The 23,737-nt window shown below is 41.2% G+C and overlaps 1 protein-coding gene, 1 long non-coding RNA gene and 1 pseudogene across 8 annotated transcripts in view; 1 reads left to right on the top strand and 2 right to left on the bottom strand.

Moving 5' to 3' along the window:
* Positions 1-3,852, bottom strand: part of CPM (carboxypeptidase M) — a 77,515-nt gene extending 73,663 nt beyond the window's left edge. The window contains exons 1-2 of one of the 7 annotated variants that reach the window (XM_019455055.2): positions 3,756-3,852; positions 3,249-3,411 (exon numbers count right to left, since the gene is read on the bottom strand). In XM_019455055.2, the coding sequence (XP_019310600.1) occupies positions 3,249-3,408 (160 nt within the window). In that variant the 5' untranslated portion in view covers positions 3,409-3,411; positions 3,756-3,852. Of the gene's footprint in view, positions 1-3,248; positions 3,412-3,579; positions 3,639-3,737 lie in introns of those variants that run through there. The other 6 variants (XM_053895636.1, XM_019455054.2, XM_053895635.1 and 3 more) reach the window with 6 other exon arrangements.
* A 412-nt stretch (positions 3,853-4,264) lies between these two features.
* LOC109270487 (uncharacterized) lies at positions 4,265-19,600 on the top strand. The gene is made up of 3 exons (XR_002081557.2): positions 4,265-4,299; positions 4,895-4,987; positions 19,476-19,600. It is a non-coding gene; the product is annotated as an uncharacterized LOC109270487 (long non-coding RNA).
* Positions 14,559-14,685, bottom strand: LOC128775229 (U2 spliceosomal RNA; annotated as a pseudogene).
* Positions 19,601-23,737: the final 4,137 nt, after the last annotated feature.

Raw genomic sequence — 23,737 nt, 5'->3', positions numbered from 1 at the left:
GAGAGAGAGAGAAAGAGAGAGAAAGAGAGAGAAAGAGAGAGAGAGAAAGAGAGAGAGAAAGAAGAGGAAAGAGAGAGAGAGAGAAAGAGAGAGAGAGAGAGAGAGAGAGAAAGAGAGAGAGACAGAGAGAGAGAGAGAGACAGAGAGACAGAGAGACAGAGAGACAGAGAGACAGAGAGACAGAGAGACAGAGAGACAGACAGAGAGACAGAGAGGGCAGAAAGATTCTAGAACTAATTTTGGGGGGTATGGAAAGGCTCATTGGGGAAATCCACAATAAATACATTTGACCTTTAAAAGGGGCTACCTAATGGCAGGCTGTGAGTGGCACACAGCTTTGCTTGCTTCAGACAACTTTCACTCAGCAAACATTCAATTCACTAAACAAACATAAATTACTGAATATGTGCCAGCATCATATTAAGACAGAGGGGGTTAGGAGTGAAAAAAAAAGGGGGGGGGGAGGGGGTGATGGTAGTAGGTTGGCTTAACTAAATGGAGGAATGAATGAATAAACCAGTGAATATTGTACCTTTCCGAATTTTCCTCAAGTCCATTGTCAGTGTTTTGAGTTGCTTCTCTTGTTTCACTTAAGATTTTACTAGGTCATTAGGTAATGGGGTTTCCTCCAAAAGCTCAACTGAAATATGGTCAGTCCACTATGGCTGAATGCGGGGTGAAGGGTAGATGTGTGCTCAACTTTTGTGTGGGTTTCAAACATTTCAAAATAAAAAATTGAAAAAAAAAATCACCAACTATAATGGAAGGTAATCATCATGGCATCAATCCTTTTAAAGAGGTGAAGGACTAAGAAAACTCATAACCAAGAGGATGAAATACTATATAATAACCAATTTACATCCGTAGACCTTGTCAATTCATAGAAATATGGAATGAGATAATGTGAATTGAGGAAAAAAGCAGAATAGAATCCATGATTACAACAAAATAGATGTGATGTGCATTTACAAAAACTGAAAATGTATTTGACCAGGTAGGAATGCTACTTTCTCTCCTAGGTAGGCTGCCCATGTTCTAAATAAATAAACAAATAGCACATACTGTAAATGCCGTTTGCAAAGCAAAGTTTATCCTACACCAGAGGGCAGACAGCTGGGAAAATTGCCTAGTCTAGTGAAAAGAGTACCAAGAAAGGAGCGCTGGTGTTCAACGTTCATGACAACAGGCAGTGATACAGTGTAGAGTTGTAACCCACCACTTGCAAGCTTTTTCCTAATCTGAGTTATTATTCACAACACTATGTTCAACACATGTGAACACTAGTGTCAGATTTTATTTTTACATGATAACTTCTCAGTCCTTTAGCCACAAGGGTGCATACAAAGTAAAATTAAGCCTCCTGGCTTTCACTGTTACTGTGGTCTGATACCATGTGAAATGATCAGAAGAGCTGGTTCACGTTAAGGAGATTCCCCAATTTTCCTTCAAAGCACTTTGTGCTCAAAAACATAAAAACCTGCCAAATCACTTAGTACTTAGAATTAATTAACACTCTCATCACCTTGTGGTTTAAGTGATGACTGAACAATAACTCAAGATAGTTAGGTTCTGTATTTGCTTTATTAATATAATGAGTATTCTTAGATCTTTTAAAACTGCTCTTTTCTCTAGCCCTAAGGGAAAAGGATTTCAAAAGGCTGAGTACGTATGCTGATTCAAGATACGATTTCTCACACATCCAACATCTGTAATTTTGGATTATAGAGCAATATAGAGTAATCCTGGCACCAACTCTTTGGCAATGTTGTTTGAAAACAAAGGTACCATTACGCACATGACCCAGGATCTTTATTTTGCATTGCGGATAAGTAAATTTGTATACCATGTCTTCTTTAATATAAAAACCATTGGGGCGCCTGGGTGGCGCAGTCGGTTAAGCGTCCGACTTCAGCCAGGTCACGATCTCGCGGTCCGTGAGTTCGAGCCCCGCGTCGGGCTCTGGGCTGATGGCTCGGAGCCTGGACCCTGTTTCCGATTCTGTGTCTCCCTCTCTCTCTGCCCCTCCCCCGTTCATGCTCTGTCTCTCTCTGTCCCAAAAATAAATAAAAAACGTTGAAAAAAAAATTTAAAAAAAATAAAAATAAAAAAATAAAAACCATGACTTTTTTTTTTTTTTAAATGATTGAAAATATGGTAATTAAAAGACACTCCTTGGCTCAAAAGCTCAGAGCTAAAATCTAGGTAGAGTTTCAACACACCTTGTAAAGAGTGGAGATCCAAACTGCATACACTTGACAAAACTTTTTATTTAAGCATTAAACTTTCAGGTAATCTCTTTAGGGGTACCAAAATAAAAAGATTAAGAAATAATGTTTGTTAAAAGTATTTGCCTTCTCCCCAAAATATCTAAGCCTTTAAGTAGAACAATCTGAATGCCAATCCTGGTTATAAAATCTACCACCTGGTGACCTTGAGCAAAATAATATCTCTGATTTAAATTTCCTGTCTATAAAAATGAGGTTTAATATGTAGTTATATATTTATATTTAATATAGTTTCTAAATTAATTAAATGATAATCGTGAAAATGCCTGTCCCAATCATTGCTAACGTTTATTAACCAGCAATCGTTTTATTCAAATGGGTAATTTTAAAACAGTCTCTGATCGGTGTCAGAGCCTTTTTTTTTTTTTTTTGCATAACTTTAAGCCATTGGGCTAATTACACATGACACAAATCTTACCTACTTTTAACATTAAAAGAAACTTACAGAAATGATATTTCTGCATCATTTTAAGTCACAGGGCTAATTACGAATGACAGAAATCTCACCAACAGAAATTAGGTTAGCTTAAAAGAGACTGGAAAAAAAAATGATACTAACAGTCCAAATCATATTTAAAGAAGCCAACAAAAAGGGAAAGCCGCGATGGCTAAACGGAGACTTTCCTGACAGAAGTTTATCTACCAAGAAAAAAAAAAAAAATACACATCCCAAGCAACCAGCGCAAGAGCGCAAAAAGAACGCCGTTAACGCGTAGGACGCAATGACACTGAATGACAGCAGAGACGTTTGGTAAAATTCAGGTCTTCCTACTACTGCGTTGACAAAATAACACAAGACAACACAACACACGAAAGCAGAAAACGACCAACACGCAAGGCACCGGTCTACCCGCTTGGAGCTCCCCTGAGCAGCTTCAGGGCAAGGGGACAGGAAGCTAAGGCAGATTTAATGAATGAAAGCGAGGACCGGGAGTTTGGGAAAGCGCACGAGATGGACCCTACCTTTCACAGATTTCCCAATACTGTGTAAGCGAGTGATAGAACTGTAGTTTTGGGCCACATTCTTCAAAAACTCTTCCATCCCCTTCTGGTGGTGGTAGCCGAAATCCAGCGCAGCTACCGAAGGCAGCAGCAGCCCCAGCCAGAGGCGGGCGAAGTCCATTTTCTAGAGACGAATAAAAATAACAAAGCTGAGAACAGATTAAAAGGGGGGGGGGGGGGGGGTGAGGGGGAGAGGTTGTGGGCGTCACTAGCTCGGATCAGCACGCTTAATGTCAAGGCTCCTGACACTACGGCTCCCGGCTTCCAAGGAGGTAAAAGTTGGAAGCAGCACCTTCGGGAGTTGGTGCAAACTGAGCACGGGCAGCCCCGAGTGCCCTCCATCCCGCCGCCGCCGCCTCCCGCCCCTCCCTCTCCTTCTCTCCCTCTCCTTCCGGAGTCGTCGCCGGCCGGCCGGCAGCTGCGCGGGGCTCCGCACGCCCTGAACCTCACCCCTGCCCAGGCGCACACCTCCACCCGCCGCCGACAGGCACTCGGAGCCAGACATTATAGCCGGCCGGGGGACGGGCGCAACCCGGGCCCCGCCCCCGAGGCCTGACTGACGTCCCGCCGGCCCACTCAGAAGCCGCGCGGGTCCCTCCTGGGCGGGGCCGAGAGGCGCGGCCCGGGAGGCTCAGCGCCCTTCGCACCTGGGCAAACCGGGGCTGGCGCGCTTCGGGGTTCCGGGGCTGCGTCGGCACGTGCCGGTGGGCGGTGGAGCGCGGCGAAAAGCCAAGTCGCCTGTCGCGGTCCCAGGTTTTACCAGCGTCCTGGATTGGAAGCGTGTCCTCTCCTGGGCCACGGCTCCAACGAGGGGCACGCGGGCGGTTGGCTGCCTCCTGCTGCTGTGAGTTGCAGCCCTTAAGAGCTGGGCCCGTGGCCCAAGGGATGTGGCCAGAGCTCCACGTGGCTCTTACCGGCCTCTACTGCGTGAGCCCTAGGGGGCCGCGCTCACAGCTGTGCCATAGCTTTGAGGACTGAGGGATGCGTGGGAATTGAAGACAGAAGAACGCAGGTGTGTACAAGTTTTAAACTGCCAAGTGTAGAGTACAAGAAAATTTCCGACAAGTTTTTTGGTGGAGGAGATTGATTACGTGAAATTTACAACTGGACATCACGTGGAAGGAAGCAAAGCCATTATTTGTAAATCCACCACTCCCTTCACCATTACTCCCTAGGCCAAGTTCAGTCCCCTCTTCCTAAAATGCTTCTCTCTGGAAGAACAGGGTGGTCTACATTTGCACTAGGGATAACAAAGAGTTCACCAAAACCGACAGGTGGTTCGTGGTGTGGGCAAAGACCTCACACACCTGCCACACATTACCTTTGAAAGTAATTGGAGATTGGTGTCAGGGGTCCAGTGAATACAAAAAGCTTGAAAACCACTGAGTTGGGAATAACGTTCCTCTTTAACAGATGTGTTAAACTACCTTTAACTAATGTGTTAAACCTCTTTAACTAATAGTAGTGCCTCACTCAAGACTAATTGGACAGAATTTCTCTCGGAAAGGCCCTGGAAAGGATATTTTCTAAAAGTGCCTTGAGTGAATCAAATATGCGGTCAGGAACTGAAAACCGGCATTGATTTGCCTGCCTCTTCTTTGTTGCAGATAGAGATACTATTGTAGAATCGGGCTCTTAGGAACAATGAGGCCTCCTGTGATTCCCAGGCCGCAGGGCGGAGACACGCAAAACCTAAGACTGTAAGCCAGCGCACAATTTGGGTCCCAATCACTTGCTCTGACTCTCAGAGGTTGTGTCAACCCACTGTGCCTTAGTTTCCCGGTCTGTAAAATGGAAATAATATTTATACCTACCTAACTGAAGTTGGCAGGCGCATTATAAGAACTGTGAGGTGTGTATTCGGTAATCTAGTTTGATTCTTAAATCTTTAAATAGACTCTGGGGCACCTGGGGGGCTCAGTCTGTTAAACCCCTGACTCTTGATTTCGGCTCAGGTCATGATCTCACAGTTGTGGGATGGACCCCTCCTCTGGCTCATCACTGGGAGTGGAACCTACTTGGGATTCTCTCTGCCCCTCCCCCATGTATGTGTCTGAGGGTGTGATCTCCCTCCCTCAAAAAACAAACAAAAAACAAAAAAAAGAAACCAGATTTCTAAGAGTTGGAAAATCTTAATACGACATTGTTGGGGTTTTGAGTGGATTTTTTTTAAGTTTATTTATTTTTGAGAGAGACAGAGACAGCATGAGCAGGGGAGGGGCAGAGAGAGAGAGGGAGAGAGAGAATCCCAAGCGGGCTCTGAGCAGCCAACGGGGAGCCCTATATGGGTCTCCAACTCATGAAACAGGAGGACGGGCAGAGAGAGGAGAGAATCCCAAGCAGGCTCTGTGCTGTCAGCGTAGTGCCCCCTCCACCCCGAGGGCTCGATCTCGAGAACCACAAGGTCAAGACCTGAGCCGAAATCAAGAATCGGTCGCTCAACTGACTGAGCCACCCAGGTGCCCCCAGAGGTGATCTTTCTAAGCATGACATCACTAACAGTAAAACCACAATAAAAAGACTGATAATTTGATGACATAAAAAATGTATACTTTCTGTAAAGGAAAACTCACATAATGTTACCAGAAAAATTACAAACTGGAAGAAATAATTACTAGCTCTTACAAAATCAAGAGTGGACAAAAGACATTTAATTTGCAGCTCACAAAAGCAGTAATACAAACGGCCAATAAACATAGTGAAAGTTACTAACCTGCTTAGCAAATCAAGTAATTTATAAATTAAAAGGGCAAAGTAGTATTATGTTTTACTTTTCACTAAGATTTAATGTTTATTTATTTTTGAGAAAGAGAGAATGGGAGAGAGAGAGTGTGAGCGGGGTAGGGGAAGAAAGAGGGAGGCAGAGGATCTGAAGCAGGCTCTGTGCTGTGAGCACAAAGCCTGATGCAGGGCTTGAACTCACGACCGTGAGTTCATGACCTGAGCGTAAATCAAGAGTCGGCTGCTTAACTGACTGAGCCCTCCAGGTGTCCCATCACTAACAAAGAGTTAAAAGATTAATAGTTCTTGGACAAAATCTGAGGAAATGTCATTTTTGCTGTTTAAATGGTACTATAAATTGATACAACCCTTCTGGAGGACTATCTGGCAATAGACATCAACATTAAAATATGTTATTCCTGGGATGCCTAGGTGGCTCAGTCGGTTAGGTGTCTGTCCGACTCTTGATTTCGGCACAAGTCCTGAGTTCCCAGTTCGTGAGTTCAAGCCCCATGTTGGGCTCTGTGCTGATAGCACAGAACGTGATTGGGACTCTCTCTTTCCCTCTCTCTTCCCCTCCCCTGATTGTGTACTTGCTCTCTCCCTCTGTCTAAAACATAAAAAAATAGGGGCGCCTAGGTGGCTCAATGGGTTGAGTGTCCCACCTCGACTCCGGTCATGATCTCGCAGTTTGTGAGTTCGAGCCCTGCGTCAGGCTCTGTGCTGACAGCCTGAAGTCTGCTTCAGATTCTGTGTCTCCCTCTCTCTCTGCCTCTCCTCTGCTTGAGCTCTGTCTCTCTCTCTCTCTCTCTCAAAAATAAAGATTAAAAAATATATATTTTAAAAAAGTAAAAAATAAATAAATAAACTAAAAAAAAAAGTATGTTCTTCCTTTCTAGGAATGTAAGCTATACAGGTAATTCGAAGAAGTGCTGAGTTTATATATGTTAGGATCTTTATTAGCACCACTGTTTTTAATTATGAAAAAGTAGATAAATGTAAATGTCAAATCATAGCAGATTGATTATATTAGTAGTTCTCAACTGCAGCAATATTGCCCACAGAAGGCATTTGGCAATAGCTGGAAACATCTTTGACCATCATGACTAGGGGGCTAGTCCTACTGGCATCTAGCGAGTAGAGGGCAGGGATGCTGTAAAACATCCTATGATGCACGGTACAACGCCTTCAATAAATTATCTGGCTCAAATGTCAATAGTGCTGAGGTTGTGACACCCTGGCCTAGATAAAGAATATTATAGTCATAATATAAATTATTTTTCAGCCATAATAATGGTGATGTAGATCTGTGTTTATTGACATGTGAAGATAAATCACTGAGTGGCAAAAATCAGATTATAAAAGCAAAATGTATAGTAAGATCCCATCTCAGAAAATAAACAAAAAAACTATTCCTAACAAAAAGTTGAAAAGGTTACAAAAATGCCGTGTGGTATGCCCTGGATTGCAGTGTTTTGATTCTCTCTTTTGCATCTTTGTATTTTCTGAAAGAATTTTCTAGCAAACATGTGTTACTTCTTTTAATCAGAAAAACAAGACATTTTTATCTAAAAGCAGACCAGAGCAAGAAACACAGGAACATCAGAGGTGAATAGTTCTGAATGAACACAGTATTTAAAATTTCTTTGGACTGTGGGCACCTAGGTGGCTCAGTCGGTTAAGCATCCAACTTTCGCTCAGGTCATGATCTCACACATGGTTTGTCGGTTGGAGCCCCAGCTAGGAGCCTGGAGCCTGCTTCGGATACTGTGTTTCCCTCTTCTCTCTGCCCCTCCCCTGCTTACACTCTGTCTCTCTCTTTCAAAAATAAATAAACATTTAAAAATATTAAAAAAAAAGATTTCTTTGGACTAAATTACAGAACTGAAGAAGGCACTGGAAATGGGATATGAAGGAATTGAAAAGCAGGGATGGTAGATCAGTGTTGTTCAAAGACGCTGAAGTCCCCTGGGTTAGTGGCAGGAATTGGAACAGAAAAACTATAGCTAGGGGCTAAATACCTCAACTGAGGTCAACAAGAATGAGAAGAGAAGTGTAACTAGACTTTGTGATCTTTAAGCTTTCTTTTTTTCTTCTTTCAAAAGTTTCATAAGAAAATATGAACAACATAAAAGAAAATTTTGAAACCTACAAGTTCTACTCACCCAGAAAAAACCATTCTTAAAATAAATTTAGGTATCAAGCGGTCCTCTAATGTTGCATAGTTGTTTCTATTTCACTATTATATAAAGCACACTCAAAAACATTCTTAGAGCTAAATCTTTGAGCACATCCTTATCTTCTTAGGGTCAATACTTAGATAAGCAATTGCTAGGTAAAAGAGCATGTACATTTTTAAGATGTGTAAATATGCGGCCAAGTTGTATTCCTAGAAAATGCCAAAAGTATAATTTCAAAATGTTAAAAAATAATTCTCATACAAATACAGTTAGACACAAGTCAAGTTTTTAACTCACTATTGAGAAAACCAGCAGTAAACAAAGCTGATTTAAAGAAAGGTAAGAGAAGGACATCTGAGTGGCTCCTTGGTTAAGCGTCTGCCTCTTGATTTTGGCTCACACCGTGATCTCATGGTTCCTGGGATCAGGCCCAGCATTGGGCTCCACACTAGCAGAGGGGGCTTGCTTGGGATTCTCTCTCTCTCTGCCCCTCCTCCACTCCTTCTCTCCTCTCTCTCAAAATAAATACACTTAAAAGAAGATAAGAGAAATAATGTGTATACATCAGTATAAAAAAATACTGAAGTCATTCTAAATTACTGCTAAATTAAATATAAATCTGATTAATGTCATATAGTACAATAACCTATAACCTTTGGTGCTGTCTTCTTTACAAAACAGAAATTATTAGAATCTTACTAACTTTCTATAAGCAAATACCTTAATTTCTTTTTTTAAAGACAATTTTTAGCTTGTGTCTATTAAAGAAATCAAATTCATAATTAATAACCTTCCAAAATAGTAAGTGGGCCCAAGTGGGTTTAGCCATGAATTCTACCAAACATTTAAAGAAGAAATTATACCAGTTCTCTACAAACTCTTTCAGAGGATAGAAGCAGAGGGAACACTTCCTAACTCATTCTATGAGGTTAGCATTACTCTAATACTAAAATCAGATAAAGACGTTGAAAGAACACTATAGGTCAATCTCTTTCATGAATATAGATGCAGAAATACTCAACAAAATATTAGATCAAATCCAAAGAAGTGTGAAAAGAATTATATGTCATGATCAATAAGATTTATCCTTGTTAGGCAAGCCTAGTTGTGTTAGGCAAGCCCAATTGAACATTCAAAAATCAATTAATGTAATCCATCACATCAAGGGACTAAAAAAAGAAAAACCACATGATCCTATCAATAGATGCAGAAAAAGCATTTGACAAAATCCAACACCTATTCACGATAAAAAGTTTGAGTAAACTAGGAATAGTTTCTCAACTTGAAAAAGACTATCTACAAAAAAGCCTATAACACATCATTCTCAATGGTGAGAAACTCAAAGCGTTTTTACTAAGATGAGGAACAAGGCAAGGATATCCCCTCCCACTACTCATTTTCAACATTATACTAGAAGTCCTTGCTAATGCAATAAGAAGGGGGGGAAAAAAAAGCAAAGGCATACAATTGGGAAGGAGATATAAAACTGTCTTTAAAAAACATGGATCTGGACACCTTACACCCTTTACAAAAATTCATTCAAAATGGGTCATAAACCTAAATGTAACACTTACAAGTCTATAAACCTCCTAGAAGATAACATAGAAGAAAGCCTAGATGATCTTAGGTGTGGTGATACCTTTTGAGATACGACACCAAAGACAGGAATCATGAAAAAAAAAAAAAAAAAGAAAGAAAAAAGAAAAGGTGGACTTAATTAAAATGAAAAACTTTTATTTGGCAAAAAGATGATATCAAGAGAACTAGAAGACAAGCCACAGGTTGAAAGAAATTATTTGCAAATACACATCCGATAAAGGACTGTTACCCAAAACATACAAAGAACTCCTAAAACTCAACAACAAGAAAATGGAGCAATTGAACAATGGGCCAAAGACCTTAAGAGACACTTCTCCAAAGAAGATCTACAGATGGCAAATAAGTGTATGAAAAGATGTTCCCCCATCATATGTCATCAGGGAAATGAAAATGAAAATAACAATAAGATACCACTATACACCTATCAGAATAGCCAACATCTGAAACTCTGAAACACCAAATGCTGGTGAAACACCAAATGCTGTGGAACAACAGGAACTGCTGATGGAAATGCAAAATGGTAGAGCCACTTTGGAAGACAGTTTGGCAGTTTCCTACAAAACTAAACAAATTCTTACCATACAATCCAGCAATCCTGCTCCTTAATACTTACCCAAATGAGATGAGAATTTATGTCCACACAAAAACCTGCCCTAGGATGTTTACAAAAGTTTTGTTCATAATTGTCGAACTTGACAACCACTGAGACGTCCTTCAGTAATGAATGGATAAATAGATGGTGGTACAATCCAGCAATGGAATGATATACACTGCTAAAAAGAGATGAGGTATTAAACCATGATAAGATATGGATGAACCTTAAGTGCATATTACTAAGAAAAAGAAGCCAATCTGAAAAGACTACATACTATATGAGTCCAACTGCATGACATTCTGGAAAAGGCAAAACTATGGGGACAATAAAAAGATCACTAGTTGCCCAGATGGGAAGGTTGTGAATGGGCAGAGCACAGAGGATTTTTAGGGCAGTGATGGTGATAGATATATGTCATTATACATTTGGCCATAGTCACAGAATGTACAACAACATAAGTGAACCCTAAGATAAACTATGGGCTTGGGGTGATTATGATGGGTCAACATGGGTTCAGCGTTGATGAAAAATGTCCCATTTTAGTGAGTGATGCTAATAATGTGAGAGGCTATGCCTACGAAGGGGTAGGGAGTATGGATTTCTTAAGAGAACTTCCATAAGTCTAAATGGCATAAAGCCAAGACACAATTACCGTTAACTTAAGTGGAAGATTTTTTTTAGCATTCTCAGTCCCAAAAGATAACCTCTCTTTTCTGATATCTTAGGACACATATTGTTACTGGATGCACAAAATAAATCAAGATAAAGCATAGATGCTCACAGACACAGTTTAAAGCTACAGAGCCTTGATGCAGAGATGCTGAATGCAGTGAGTTTGGTGGGGTCACTCTTGCTGCTTGAGGTGCACCCTGTCTCTATAATGGCTTGCTGCGAAGCAAACACTGAAGGCTAATTTTACTTTTCACCTTTTTCTGAAAAAGTAAAAATCGGAACCATACTAATGTAAGGCTTTTGTAAAAGCAAAGTGCTATGATACAAATTTTTGAAAAGCAGGGGTTACCTGTATATGGGAAATCTCTGTACCTCCTTCTCATTTTTATCGTAAACTGAAAGCTGCTCTAAAAATTGCCTTCAAAAAGACAAATTTTCTTGAAACTTCTCATGTAAAATGATGTCTTATACTCATGTCACTCACTGATTCTTTCCACTGCCCGCTGCTTCCAATATATCTAAGAAGGATTGGGTATTTATATGACGTCTGACTCTTCTGGTACCTCTCCACACGACACCTACCTCTTGCAAAGTAGCTCCCCCGAATCAGATCTATCTCTCCACCAAAATTGGATTTGTTAGTACTTGATAAACACAAAAGAAGAAATAACATTATGATTGAAAGTAGAAATAATAAAAGATTATTATTTTTAGCCAAGGGTATGGAAGTTGTTAGTGAAAGGCTAGATGGTTTCCATTGAAGTCCAAGATTTGATCCTTCCTCTAGACTAGCAAGGAGTGATATCTAAACAGTGGGACCCAGAAATTTAAAGAACACAGCTTAACTCAAGCATCCTGTTTAAAACAAGAATTCTATAGTCTGTGTTGTACATATTTTTGTTTTGTCCCCCCCCCCCACTTTTTTTTAGAATTGCACATCTTGTTAATAAGCATTTCTGTAGGAATGGTGATTGTGTTTTCTATATGCTATGTATATAGCTATCTATATAAGATACTACCTATAGTATCTATCAAAATCCAAGCAAAGTAGTTCTCTTATCTTGGATGTGCAACTATAAATATGTTAGCATTCCTTTAGGAGATTCATAAAGAATTTATGATAAAATTCTAAATCCTAGAATTCTTGATGGCACACAGAAATAAAAGGATTGAGGGCACCTGGGTGGCTAAGTTGATTAAGCACCCAACTCTTGGTTTCGGCTCAGGTCATGATCTCGCGGTTTGTGAAATCAAGCCCCGCATTATGCTCTGTGCTGACAGTGTGAAGCCTGCTTGGGATTCTCTCTCTCCCTCTCTCTCTGCTCTTCCCCCACTTAATGCATGTTTCCTCTCAGAATAAATAAATAAACATTAAAAAAAAACGGAAATGAAAGGATTGAAAAATACTATTAAAATCACTAAAAAGCACAGCATAGTTCCTGGAAGAGTATGACAATATATAGCATGACTGTAATGTAAAGGCATCTGCCATTATCACATTTTTTCATGTATCACTGTGGGAGTAAGCCCATTTGCAGCTCTGCCCCACTCTCTTGGTTTCTTCCTTTCATCCATTCATTCCTTTATGAAATATTTATTGCTTACTCTGTGCTAGGCACTGGGACATTGCCTAGGGATCACAACTGTGAACAAGACAGGCCAAATCCTTGCCCTCATGTAGCTTACATTCTGTAAGAGTCAAATTCTCCAGTAGAGAGCATCATGTGTTCTCAGAAACCTGTGATCTTTCTTGGGAGCCAATTCAATATTACTTTCTGACTCTTACATCTTCTTCTTGGTGGTTTTGGCCACATTCTACACTACATAGCATGACCTTCCTTGCTCAACATTTTCTTTTTTTTTTTTTTTTTAATTTTTTTTTTTTAACGTTTATTTATTTTTGAGACAGAGAGAGACAGAGCATGAACGGGGGAGGGTCAGAGAGACAGGGAGACACAGAATCTGAAACAGGCTCCAGGCTCTGAGCAGTCAGCACAGAACCCGACGTGGGGCTCGAACTCACAAACTGTGAGATCGTGACCTGAGCCAAAGTCAGACCCTTAACCGACTGAGCCACCCAGGTGCCCCGTTGCTCAACATTTTCTAAATCTACTGACAGTGAAGCAGAATTACACTTTAATCAGATCAAAGTTTGAGCCAACACTCCAGTATGTCCTAACATACCACTTGAGAACCACTGTCAGGAAAAATCTAGACAAGTATGAAATTTAATTTATTTCAGAAAGATACCTCTAGAGTGAGTGAAGAATCATGTTATATTTTTTTGTTTCCTCCATGGCATCTAGGTCGGTGCTTAGTACATGCTTGCTGATTTATAAATGTTACTCTAGAAAGGATATAATATCAATATATTATACATAATAAGCAACATAGTAAATTACTAAAAGCTATGTCTGTGGAGCCAGACTGCTCAAATTTAAACCCTACGTTTATCACTTGCTATGTGGCCTTGAGCATGTTACTTAACTTCTGTTTTCACATCCTTATCTATAAGATGAGGCTAATCATGGTATTGATCTTACAGGGTTATAGGGAATTCACAGGATTGCATATATTAAATGAGTTACTATAAGCTAAGCGCTTATAACCAACAGTGGCATATTGTAAATGCTTTATAAGCCCCAAACTAAAACTGCTGTCATTATTATTACCACCTGGTGAAAATGACCAAAACAGGAAGGAACACAAGGCCTAGTATATGTTTCTGTTTCTCTTTTATTTCTACATACCAGCTTCTTCCAACATACTGCCAACAGTGGAATAGATCTTTATCAATTGTGATAATTTACTGTCTGGGAGCAGTTGTTGGGACAGTGACTTTTTCTCTTAAAAGCATGGTCTTTGAATATTAAAGTCATACTCACTTTTCCTGCTATACTCCATGTATATGATAGATTTGAGAGAAAGCTTCCCGGGTTTAATATAAGGCAAATTTCCAAAGCCAAGATGGTAACATTTAGCATTTAATTGGTCATTAGATTGTGTAGTATCAAACCATCTGATAAAAGGGCAGATGATAAATATACTCTTATCTCTCAGGAAACAGTGTAATCACTGAATTCTAACTTCTCTACTTGTATTAAATGTTAAGAAATAGCTATACTTTAACTATTTTTTTTTTTTTAAACCTGTATATTTGTGGGACACTTGAGTGGCTCAGTCGGTTAAGTGTCTGACTCCTGACTTTGGCTCAGGTCATGATCTCATGGTTTATGGGTTCGAGGCCCGCGTTGGGCTCTGTGCTGACAGAGCTGCCTGCTTGGGATCCTTTCTCTCCCCCCCTCTCTCTCTGCCTCTCCCCTGCTCTTTCTCTCTAAATAAATAAGCTTAAAAATTAAAATAAAATAGAATAAAATAAAATAAAATACCTGTATATTTGAGAAACAACCCCCCCCCCCAACTTTTTTAATATCCCATACCTGCCATGAAAAGAAATGGGGTGGGGGTGAGGAGAAAGAAAGGAAAAAAAAAGATGTATATATACTAGAATGACAAAGAAGAGACTATTTGAATATAGTGAAACTTGTGAGTTTCATCTATGTAGTGGCCTCTTTTAAACTGATAAGAACAGATACTACATTTGATCTTAGCCAAAAGGCCAAGAAGCAATAGAGGCCACTTTTAGACAATAGGCTTGAGCAAGGGAAATTGATCAAGGCAGAAGAGCCCAAAGTGACCTCAACCCCTTGGCTGAACACAGGCCCTTCAGGCAACACACCTCAAAATATCTGAAGGGCCTAACTAACAAATGGGCTATTTATAACCAGGCACAGTTAACAAAAAAAGGGAAAATTTCGTACATTGCCACACTTCCTCACCTTCCCCCTTTAAAAACAGCCCCCACCCACGGCCTTATAGCAGACAGCCTCTCTTGAGTCCTGCCCGCTGCTCCCTTGAGGTGTATTCAATAAGCTTCTAGCCCCTTTGTTCTGCCTCACAAGAATTCTTTTCACCACCCAACACCAGCTTCCACCCCACATTTAGGGGCCTCATCAGAAGAGACACCATATTTAGACACCACCATCTAATCCTTTACTTTTCGGTGTTTCTTTTGAAAACAGCCTAAATCTTGTCCACTCAACAATGGACTCCACAAAATCAAATTATAAATATAGTTAGACAACTTTCAAAACAACCCTCTTGTCTTCTCGTGATTAATTGATTCATTCAGTGTGTCAGTAATTAACTGATTGAACATTTAGCAATATGCTAAGCACTGCAAACGCCACGATGGAAAGGAGAAACAGCCTTCACTTTAATAGAGTGCATATTCTATTGGGGAAGACTCCGTGATAAACAACCACTCAATGACTCTTTTGATATGCATTACAAACCAGGAAATTACAGGATGTTGTGACACAGACTAACAGAAGGTGCTAATTGGGTTGGGGTGGGCCTGAGTGCAGGTCAGGGAAGGCTTCTTGAAGGTGTGTCTGTGTAACTTGAAACCCGAAGGAGAAATGGAAGATCCAGGCAGAGACAATTGTATGCTTTATTTTACATGCTCATGTAATTTTTATTACATTTCTTCACACACATCAGAAACAATAGTGAGATAATGGTAGCTGTTTTGTTTTGGGAAGCAAATTATGCTCAGAGACTGAGTTTGTCTTTGTCAGCAATGAATACAGGTTTGCTGTGGGAATTTCACAACCTGTAGCACTAACTTTGTTAGTGTCTTAACAAACTAACAAAGACACAACATATCCCAAACCAGTTACAGATTAATCACATAAGTCCAGGCAAGGGGAGAAGAAGGGAATAAAGTCCACATGTAGTTGAGGTACACTTTTTCTAAAAAAGTCCTTTAAATGTTTACTTTTGAGAGAGAGAGAAAAAGAGAGAGCGCGAGTGCAAGCAGGGGAGGGGCGGGGAGAGGGAGACAGAATTCAAAGCAGGCTCCAGGCTCTGAGCTGTCAGCACAGAGCCCAATGAAGGGGGGCTCGAATCCATGGACCGTGAGATCATGACCTAACCCAAAGTCGGACGCTTAACCGACTGAGCCACCAGGCGCCCCTAAATGGAGTCGAGGTGTACTTTTATACGAGTTGGTACTCAGGCCACAGCACAGCTTTCGACACTGTTAGAAGAGTAGCTTTTACCAGGTAGTAGCTAATTGCCTCAAGGTCTCCCGGGAGAGTGATTTAGATCAGAAAAGTGTCACCTCGCCCAGAACAAACACTCTCTCAGTCCTCACAAACTCTTGGTATTTATAGTCAAAATGTCTTCTTGCTATAGTTGTTTCTTTGTGTGCTTTTATTGATAAGCCCCAGTGGGGCCCAGAGCTCCTAAAACGTTTGGAAATTCCTAAGTGCTGAGAGTTTAAAGGTGTCTCTTGTTATGTTAATGAAGTGATTTGGGGACTACACCTAAAGATGGGGCTAGTTGCCGGGAGAACCAAACACGAGATTAGAGGGTTGGAACTTTCAGTCCCCACCCCCTTGGTTGGAGGAACAGAGAGGGGGCTTGGAAGTTGAATCAATAACCAATGAGCAGTGATTCAATCAACCATGAATGTATAAAGTAATGAATGTGTAAAACCCCAAAAGTATGGGGTTTGAATAGGTTCCTGGTTGGTGAGCACGTGGAGATTCAGGGAGAGTGGCAAGCTTGGAACACTGCTTTGGGAGAGCCAATGCAGCTGGGACAGCCACTCCCAAGTACAGTTTTTGGGAAGTCCTATAATAACTAGGCATGAGATCAGACAGCTGACCTAGGCAAAGCCCCTTCCCCCTCTCCACTTCAGAATTATAGAATGCGGTTGGCATGGAAGTAATCACTGAGGGCATTAAGATACCACACAATGTTATGTACTATATTCATGTTGTAAATATTGAGTTTCAGGAGTGGACAGTAAAGCAACTAGGAGAGGGAGTGAATGCAGATTTGTATGGGTCAGGGCAGCGTACCAGCCCCCAAGTAGCAACCCAGGCACATGGTGGCTTCCCCTGCTGACTCACCGGGTTGGGGTTGGCAGTAGCTGGGCCCTCAGCTCCTGAGATCCTCCCGAATCTCTGCCTTCAGCCTCTGTGACCCCAGGGCCAGGTGTGGTGTGTTTACCCCAGAAAAATGTGCCTACTGCTCCTAGAAATCATCCTCACATGGATGTTGGAGGTTTGGAGGCAGGCAGATACTAGTGTGGGTTCCAGCTGGTCCCCACAGGGCTCCAGGCTGTCCTTGCTTTCTCCCACTCTCTTCCCCAACTATCTGCCCAGCAGACTGCAGGCCCAGCACCAGATGCAGAAGCCATAGCATTACATAGACCATTTAATGAGCTCCAATAATTAGTCTTTCAAGGTCTAATTCTTTAAAACAATTTTTTAATGTTTATTATTTATTTTTGAGAGAGAGAGAGAGCACGATCAAGGTCTAATTCTTAAAACAAGTCCCTCACTATCACTTCCGGTGGTTCTACTTCTGTGAACTAGACTTTAAGGTCTGACAACCTGATGGAACCACTTCCAACTGTGTGACCTTAGGCAACTTAAACTCTCTGAGCCTCCTTTTCCCATCTGTTAAATGAGAACACTAATCCTTTCTTTCTAGAATTGTTGTGAGATTATAAATGAAAATCACTTGGGGTGCCTGGGTAGGTGGGTCAGTTAAGCATCCGACTTTGGCTCAGGTCATGATCTTGTGGTCCGTGGGTTCGAGCCCTGCCTTGGGTTCTGTGCTGACAGCTCAAAGCCTGTAGCCTGCTTCGGATTCTGTGTCTCCTTCTCTCTCCGCCCCTCCCTCACTCGTGCTCTCTGTCTCTCTCTTAAAAATTAAAAAAAAAAAAAAAGAAAGAAAAAGAAATGTCACAGTTGAAGAGAACGGTTACCTTCTGTTCCCTCAGATCCACATCAGTGGAGTCCAAGTGAGTCCAAGGTCCCTCTCATCTAACATTAGATGTACTTGGGAGGAGAAAGAACTTGACCAAAAGCTGGTCAACCAGCACCAGGGTAAGGCCCAGGTGGGAGTCAGGCCTGAGCTTGCTTTGCCCTGCAAGCTAGTTTTTACCAGCTCCCACCTCTGGGACTGAACAGAATTTGGGGGACCCACTGCAAAATGAAGATGTGAGGTTCCTTGTTCAAAGATTGGTAAGAACTTCAAGATGGGGAAAGCAAGAGCCCCTAGTGACTGTGCAGGTCCCACACCCATGAAACTGGTTCCATTTCTCTCCCCTCTTCCGAACACACACCTGGGACATTTCTGAGACACCAGCTGAAGAGAGGGAGAAGAGAGAGAAAGAGAGAGATGGCTCTTTCCTCAGTTTGTCCTATTTATAGTCTTTTCACACCTCCCAAGGGCTTTGCTGTCTCTGAATGGTTGGGAGGAGGGTGGACAGGACAGATTCCACAGAGGTTCCATTTTGTCAATTAATTCTGCAGGTGTCCTTGATGCCGGCCTCAGTTTCCCCATCAAAGTAGGTAGGAAGGCAAACCATTTGTGGCTACCCGTGTCCACCTCTGTGCTTACAGATGGGTCAGAAGAAAACGAGGCTTCAGCTCTGCTACCTGTGTTATATCATAGTCTATTTGCATGATTGTTGAAGGTGGATGGTTGATCATCTTCATCCAACATTTACAGGTGACCTAACCTAAACTGCCATTTCTCAAGAAGATAAGGTCAGACAGGGGAGGTAGGTACTAGTTCATAGAAAACAGCTTTCTCTGCAAGTTGTCACTGTGGGACCCAGCCGAGGACATTGATACACATTATCCCTACAGAATATTTGGCTTAATGTTAGATAAGAACTCAAGGCAGTATGCTTCATGTGATTGGGCAATTAAGAGCCTTCTTCAGCATATATATCCTTTCTCTTTTCCCTTTATTATTTTGTTTACAGGTTTTTCAAGTTTTTATTTATTTTTGAGAGCGAGAGACCACGCACACACATGCACATGAGCGGGGTAAGGGCAGTGAGAGAGGCAGACAGAGGACCTTAAGCAGGCTCTACCCAGACAGCAGAGAGCCCGATGCAGGGCTGGAACACAAGAATGGTGAGATCATGACCTGAGCTGAAGGCAGACACTTAACTGACTGAGCCACCCAGGTGCCCCTCTTTTCTCTTTAAAGGATCTCCTTATGTGGTCAAAAATCTCACAGAAACTCAAAATGGGTTAAGGATACAAACGTGAGACCTGAAACCATAAAAGTCCTAGAAGAGAGCATGGGTAGTAATTTCTCTGACATTGGCTGCAGCAACATTTTTCTAGATAGGTCTTCTCAGGCAAAGGAAAAAAAGCAAAAATAAATTACTGGGAGCTCCTGGGTGGGCCCCTTAGAAGGTGAGGATATCAAGAGATGGGGTCTTTGGGAAGTACTTAGGTCATGAGAGTGGAGCCCTCATGAATGTGGTTAATGCTCTTATAATAGAGACCCCACAAAGCTCCCTACCCGCTTTGACAATTGCAGATACAGCAAGCCCAAGACAGCTGTCTATGAAGCGGGAAGCTCTCACCAAACCCCAAATCTGCCAGCTCAGTGATTCTGAACTTCTCATTCTCCAGAACTGTGAAAAAACTTCTGTTTATAAGTGAGCTGGTATTTTGGTATTTTGTTATCACAGCCTGAACAGACTAAAACAAGTGCCTTCTATGTCTAGGTGTTGAGTTATAATAGCAATCCAGACAGACTCAGTGCCTGCCCCCATTGTAGTGGCCGCCTGGTGACAGGAGAGTTCTTGCTAGCTTTTTCAAGGCAAGACCTGCTTATGACGCATCCTTGTGTCTCTGTCAGCAGTGATCACAGCCCCTTCCCTTTACCATCTGCTCAACAAAAACAGTTGTTGAATTAAATGTCACTTTGTGACTAGTGAAATAAGTCTGTCAGAACCCCACACAAATATTTTGCTTGTTGTGGGATTAGTTATACTATGAATGCCTTAACCATAGAAGTCAATCCCATGTGTTTACATGGTAGTTTTGTTAGTATTACAACAGAGAAATTTATCAGGCATAGGTTATTCCCAGTCATGTTTTGTATTTTTGTTAGCCTTTTTACAATTGCTTTTATTAGCTATTCCTTCATGATGTCTTGGAGAACTACCCTATAAAATTATTAATGCTGGTTATTTAGGAGTTCTTTCAGGGCATTGCAAGATTTATGGGCTATGTAGGTGGCAATGAAAACTTCACAGCATTTTTTGGTTGCATATTTTACGTGTGCCACATAGTTTAGAAAAACAAAACAAAACAAACTTTAAGAACATTATATGCTCCTAGCCAGCACAGCTTTAGGGGTGTTGCCCAAACTTGAAGGGTATGGCATATATATTTCTTCAGTCTCCTCACTCTGTTCCTATCACTCTGAAACTGCTCTGTCAAGGTTGCCAAAGACCTCCAATGGCCACTTCTCAATCTCAGTGGCTTCTTTGCTGACTTCTCTTCTTATCCTCTAAGTGGTGGCATTCTTGACTCCTCATCTTCTCTGTTTACCCTCTCTCTAGACAATCTCATCCAGCCCTATGGCTTAAACTTCCATCTATATGCCAATGACCCCCAAATTTAAATTTTTATCCCTGACCTCTCCTCTGTGCTCCAGACTTACATATGTAAATGCTCACTTGGCAATTCTACTCGCATGTCTAATAGGCATCTTGAACTCAACCTTTTTTTAAAGATCTGACTCTTGATTTCCCCCTTTCCACCTGTTTTACCAAACTACCCCTTCCCAGCTTTTCCATCTCAGAAAATGACTATGATACATTCAGTTACTCAAACTTAAACCTAGGAATCATCCTTGACTCCTCTCTTTCCTTTCCTCACTGCCATATGCAATGCATCAGTAAATTCTGTTGACTTATCTCCAAATTATCCTGACTCTGCTGCTGACACGTCTACTGGTGCCATCCTGACCCAAGTCACCGTCACCTCTGTCCTAATTGCCCTCCCTGCTTCCCCTCTGGCAGTTACAACCCAAATGCCAGAAGGCTGTTTTAAAAATATAAGCAGAACATGTCATTCCCCTTGCTTAACACACTTCAGTGGCTCCTGTTCACACTCAGAATCATAACCCAAAAACTCCTGCTGGCCTCTAAGACTCCACATAAACTGCTCCTTGCCTACCTCTCCCCCCTCATCTCCCTTGGTAATCCTACATTCTAGCTACAATACCCTTGAACACACAGAGCTGCCTTCCACCTTAGGGCCTTTGCATTAGCTCTTCCCCCTTGTCTGACATGTTCTTTTTCTAGACCATCCATGTCATCTGTCTTATCATCCAGGCCTCAACTTCAATGTCGTCTCCTCAGGGAGGCCATCTTTGACCACGGCTGTAGCCCCCAGCCTATGCCCCAGTGGTCACTTCTCTTCATGTCACTATATCTTATTTTCATCATAGCAGTTATCATTACCAAATATTTCCTTATTATTTGTTTATGATCCTCTCTCCCCACAGGCCTAGAATGTAAGTTCCATGAGAATAGGGACCTGATCATCTTGTCCAATGTTGTTTGCCCTGGCACAGGCTAAGTCCTTAGCACATGTTTGATGATTGAATAAAGAAATGATTAAATATCTTTTACAAAGATCCAATCCTGTCCATTGGCTGTTACTTGAATTATGAGACTCAGAGATATTTCAAACTCCCATTTGCCTACCATAATTTCAACTTTCACAGCACTCCATTGCCCACTGTCTTTTTTAAAAATATTTTATTTATTTCTGATAGAGACAGAGCACAAGTGGGGGAGGGGCAGAGAGAGAAGGAGACACAGAATCTGAAGCAGGCTCCAGGCTCTGAGCTGTCAGCACAGAGCCCGATGCAGGGCTCGAACTCATGAATTGCGAGATCATGACCTGAGCTGAAGTCGGATGCTCAACAGACTGAGCCACCCAGGTGCCCCATTGGCTACTGTCTTGAAATAATTATTGTAAGAACAAAACAAAACAAAACAAAAAAACAGACAGAAGAATAGAATTTTACCTTGTTAATACACCAATTCATCAAAACATGAGCCTGAAATGGAAATTAGATTATTTTCATTTTGGAAATTAGAAGTGGGACCAAGAATAAGTAAATTATAATGGAAGTGTGAAAGAGAGAATATGAAAAGTTGGCTACATGGGGTGCTGCCCAATCAGGAAAGATAAGGGTGAAAAATTAGGAGGAGGGAGGAGCTTGTTCCCTGAGAGGCCACAATTGGAGACAGGGTGAAGAGAAGGTTGGCTGAGTACTTTCCACATGCTGACATTGTTCGGTGCCTTAAGGACAGGAGGAAGTGAAACACAGAATTGGATGCCAGTGCCTTCTGAGAAAGCTGACTTATGGTGATTTCTGATGAGGAAGGTAATCATGTTTAATAAATAGGCACAAATATTTCTGTTCTGTCACATCCCCAGTCTTCTCTCCTAATAACAGTTTACATCTCTACAAGCAAAAATCAGTTAGCTTCAAGGTTTATAAAATTCACAAAAACACAAATGTAAAAGTAAATGTTACTTTGCTGATTTGGAATGGATTCTGGCAAGAATCCCCAGATAAACATACAAATACATTCTTTGTTCACTTCCATGAACAGCCTTTTTATGGCATTTGAGACCTAGTCTAAATCAGTTACCGTAAGAATTAGTGTTTCTGATAGGTGTTGGCCTTGTAAAACTGGAAAAAAAGGGATTCGTATTTTCTATAACATATGAATGCACAAGTGATTCATTCTTTGGCTCAGGATGGAAACTTTTTTTTTTTTTGCATTCTTGATTCATCTTTCTGCATTAGCTTCACAGATTTTTCTCAATAAGATATAGACACTGGATAGACTTCATTCACAAGGAAACACCAAGATAAATGGAGTAACTGAGATCCAGCAATTTGAAACTTGTAAATATTTATGAGAAAATTATATCCGTCTTTGTGAAGATTTCTGTTTGAAACTTGGATGTAACTATTTTGTGCTCTAGGTTCTCTTTAAACTGTGGATTCTAGTGTTAGTATTGCAATGCTACATGGCAAGATCACTATGAAAATTTTGTATAAAATAGCTACATTGAATCTTGAATAAAAGGACAATCCTGCTTCTTTACTCATATAACCGTTCTCCCAACTAGCCTAGAGCATCACATTTTGGAATTAGTAACCCAAATTATAGACCAGCTAGATAATTTGTAGGACCCAGTGTGATATGAAAATATGGTTAAAAAATTATTAAGAATTAAAAAAAGAGGGACGCCTGGATGGCTCAGTCAATTAAGTGTCTGACTCTTGATTTCAGCTCAGGTCATGATCCCAGGGTCTTGAGATTGAGCCCTGCGTTGGGCTCCATGTTATGTGTGAAGCCTGCTTGGGATTCTCTCTCTCTCTCTCTCTCTCTCAATCTCTCTCTCTCTCTCTCTCTCTCTCTCTCTGTCTTTCCCTTTGCCCCTCTTCCCGGCTCATGTGTATGTTCTCAAATTTTAAAAAAAAATTTGTTTTTAAGGATTGAAAAAAAAGAATTCAAGATGGCAATCCAGCAATCACACTACTGGGTATTTACTCAAAGAATACAAAAACACTGATTCAAAGGGATACATACATTTCTATGTTTATAGCAGCATTATTTACAATAGCCAAGATATGGAAGCAGCCCAAGTGTCCATTGACTGATGAATGGATAAAGAAGACGTGGTACACACACACACACACACACACACACACACGAGTACTATTCAGCCATAAAAAGAATTAAATCATGCCATTTG

Source organism: Panthera pardus, unplaced genomic scaffold (assembly GCF_024362965.1).
Source record: "Panthera pardus isolate Hobbes unplaced genomic scaffold, ASM2436296v1 HiC_scaffold_6, whole genome shotgun sequence".
Lineage (NCBI taxonomy): Eukaryota > Metazoa > Chordata > Mammalia > Carnivora > Felidae > Panthera > Panthera pardus.
Note: the sequence above shows the minus strand (reverse complement) of the source record. Positions and strands in the feature narration are given on the sequence as shown.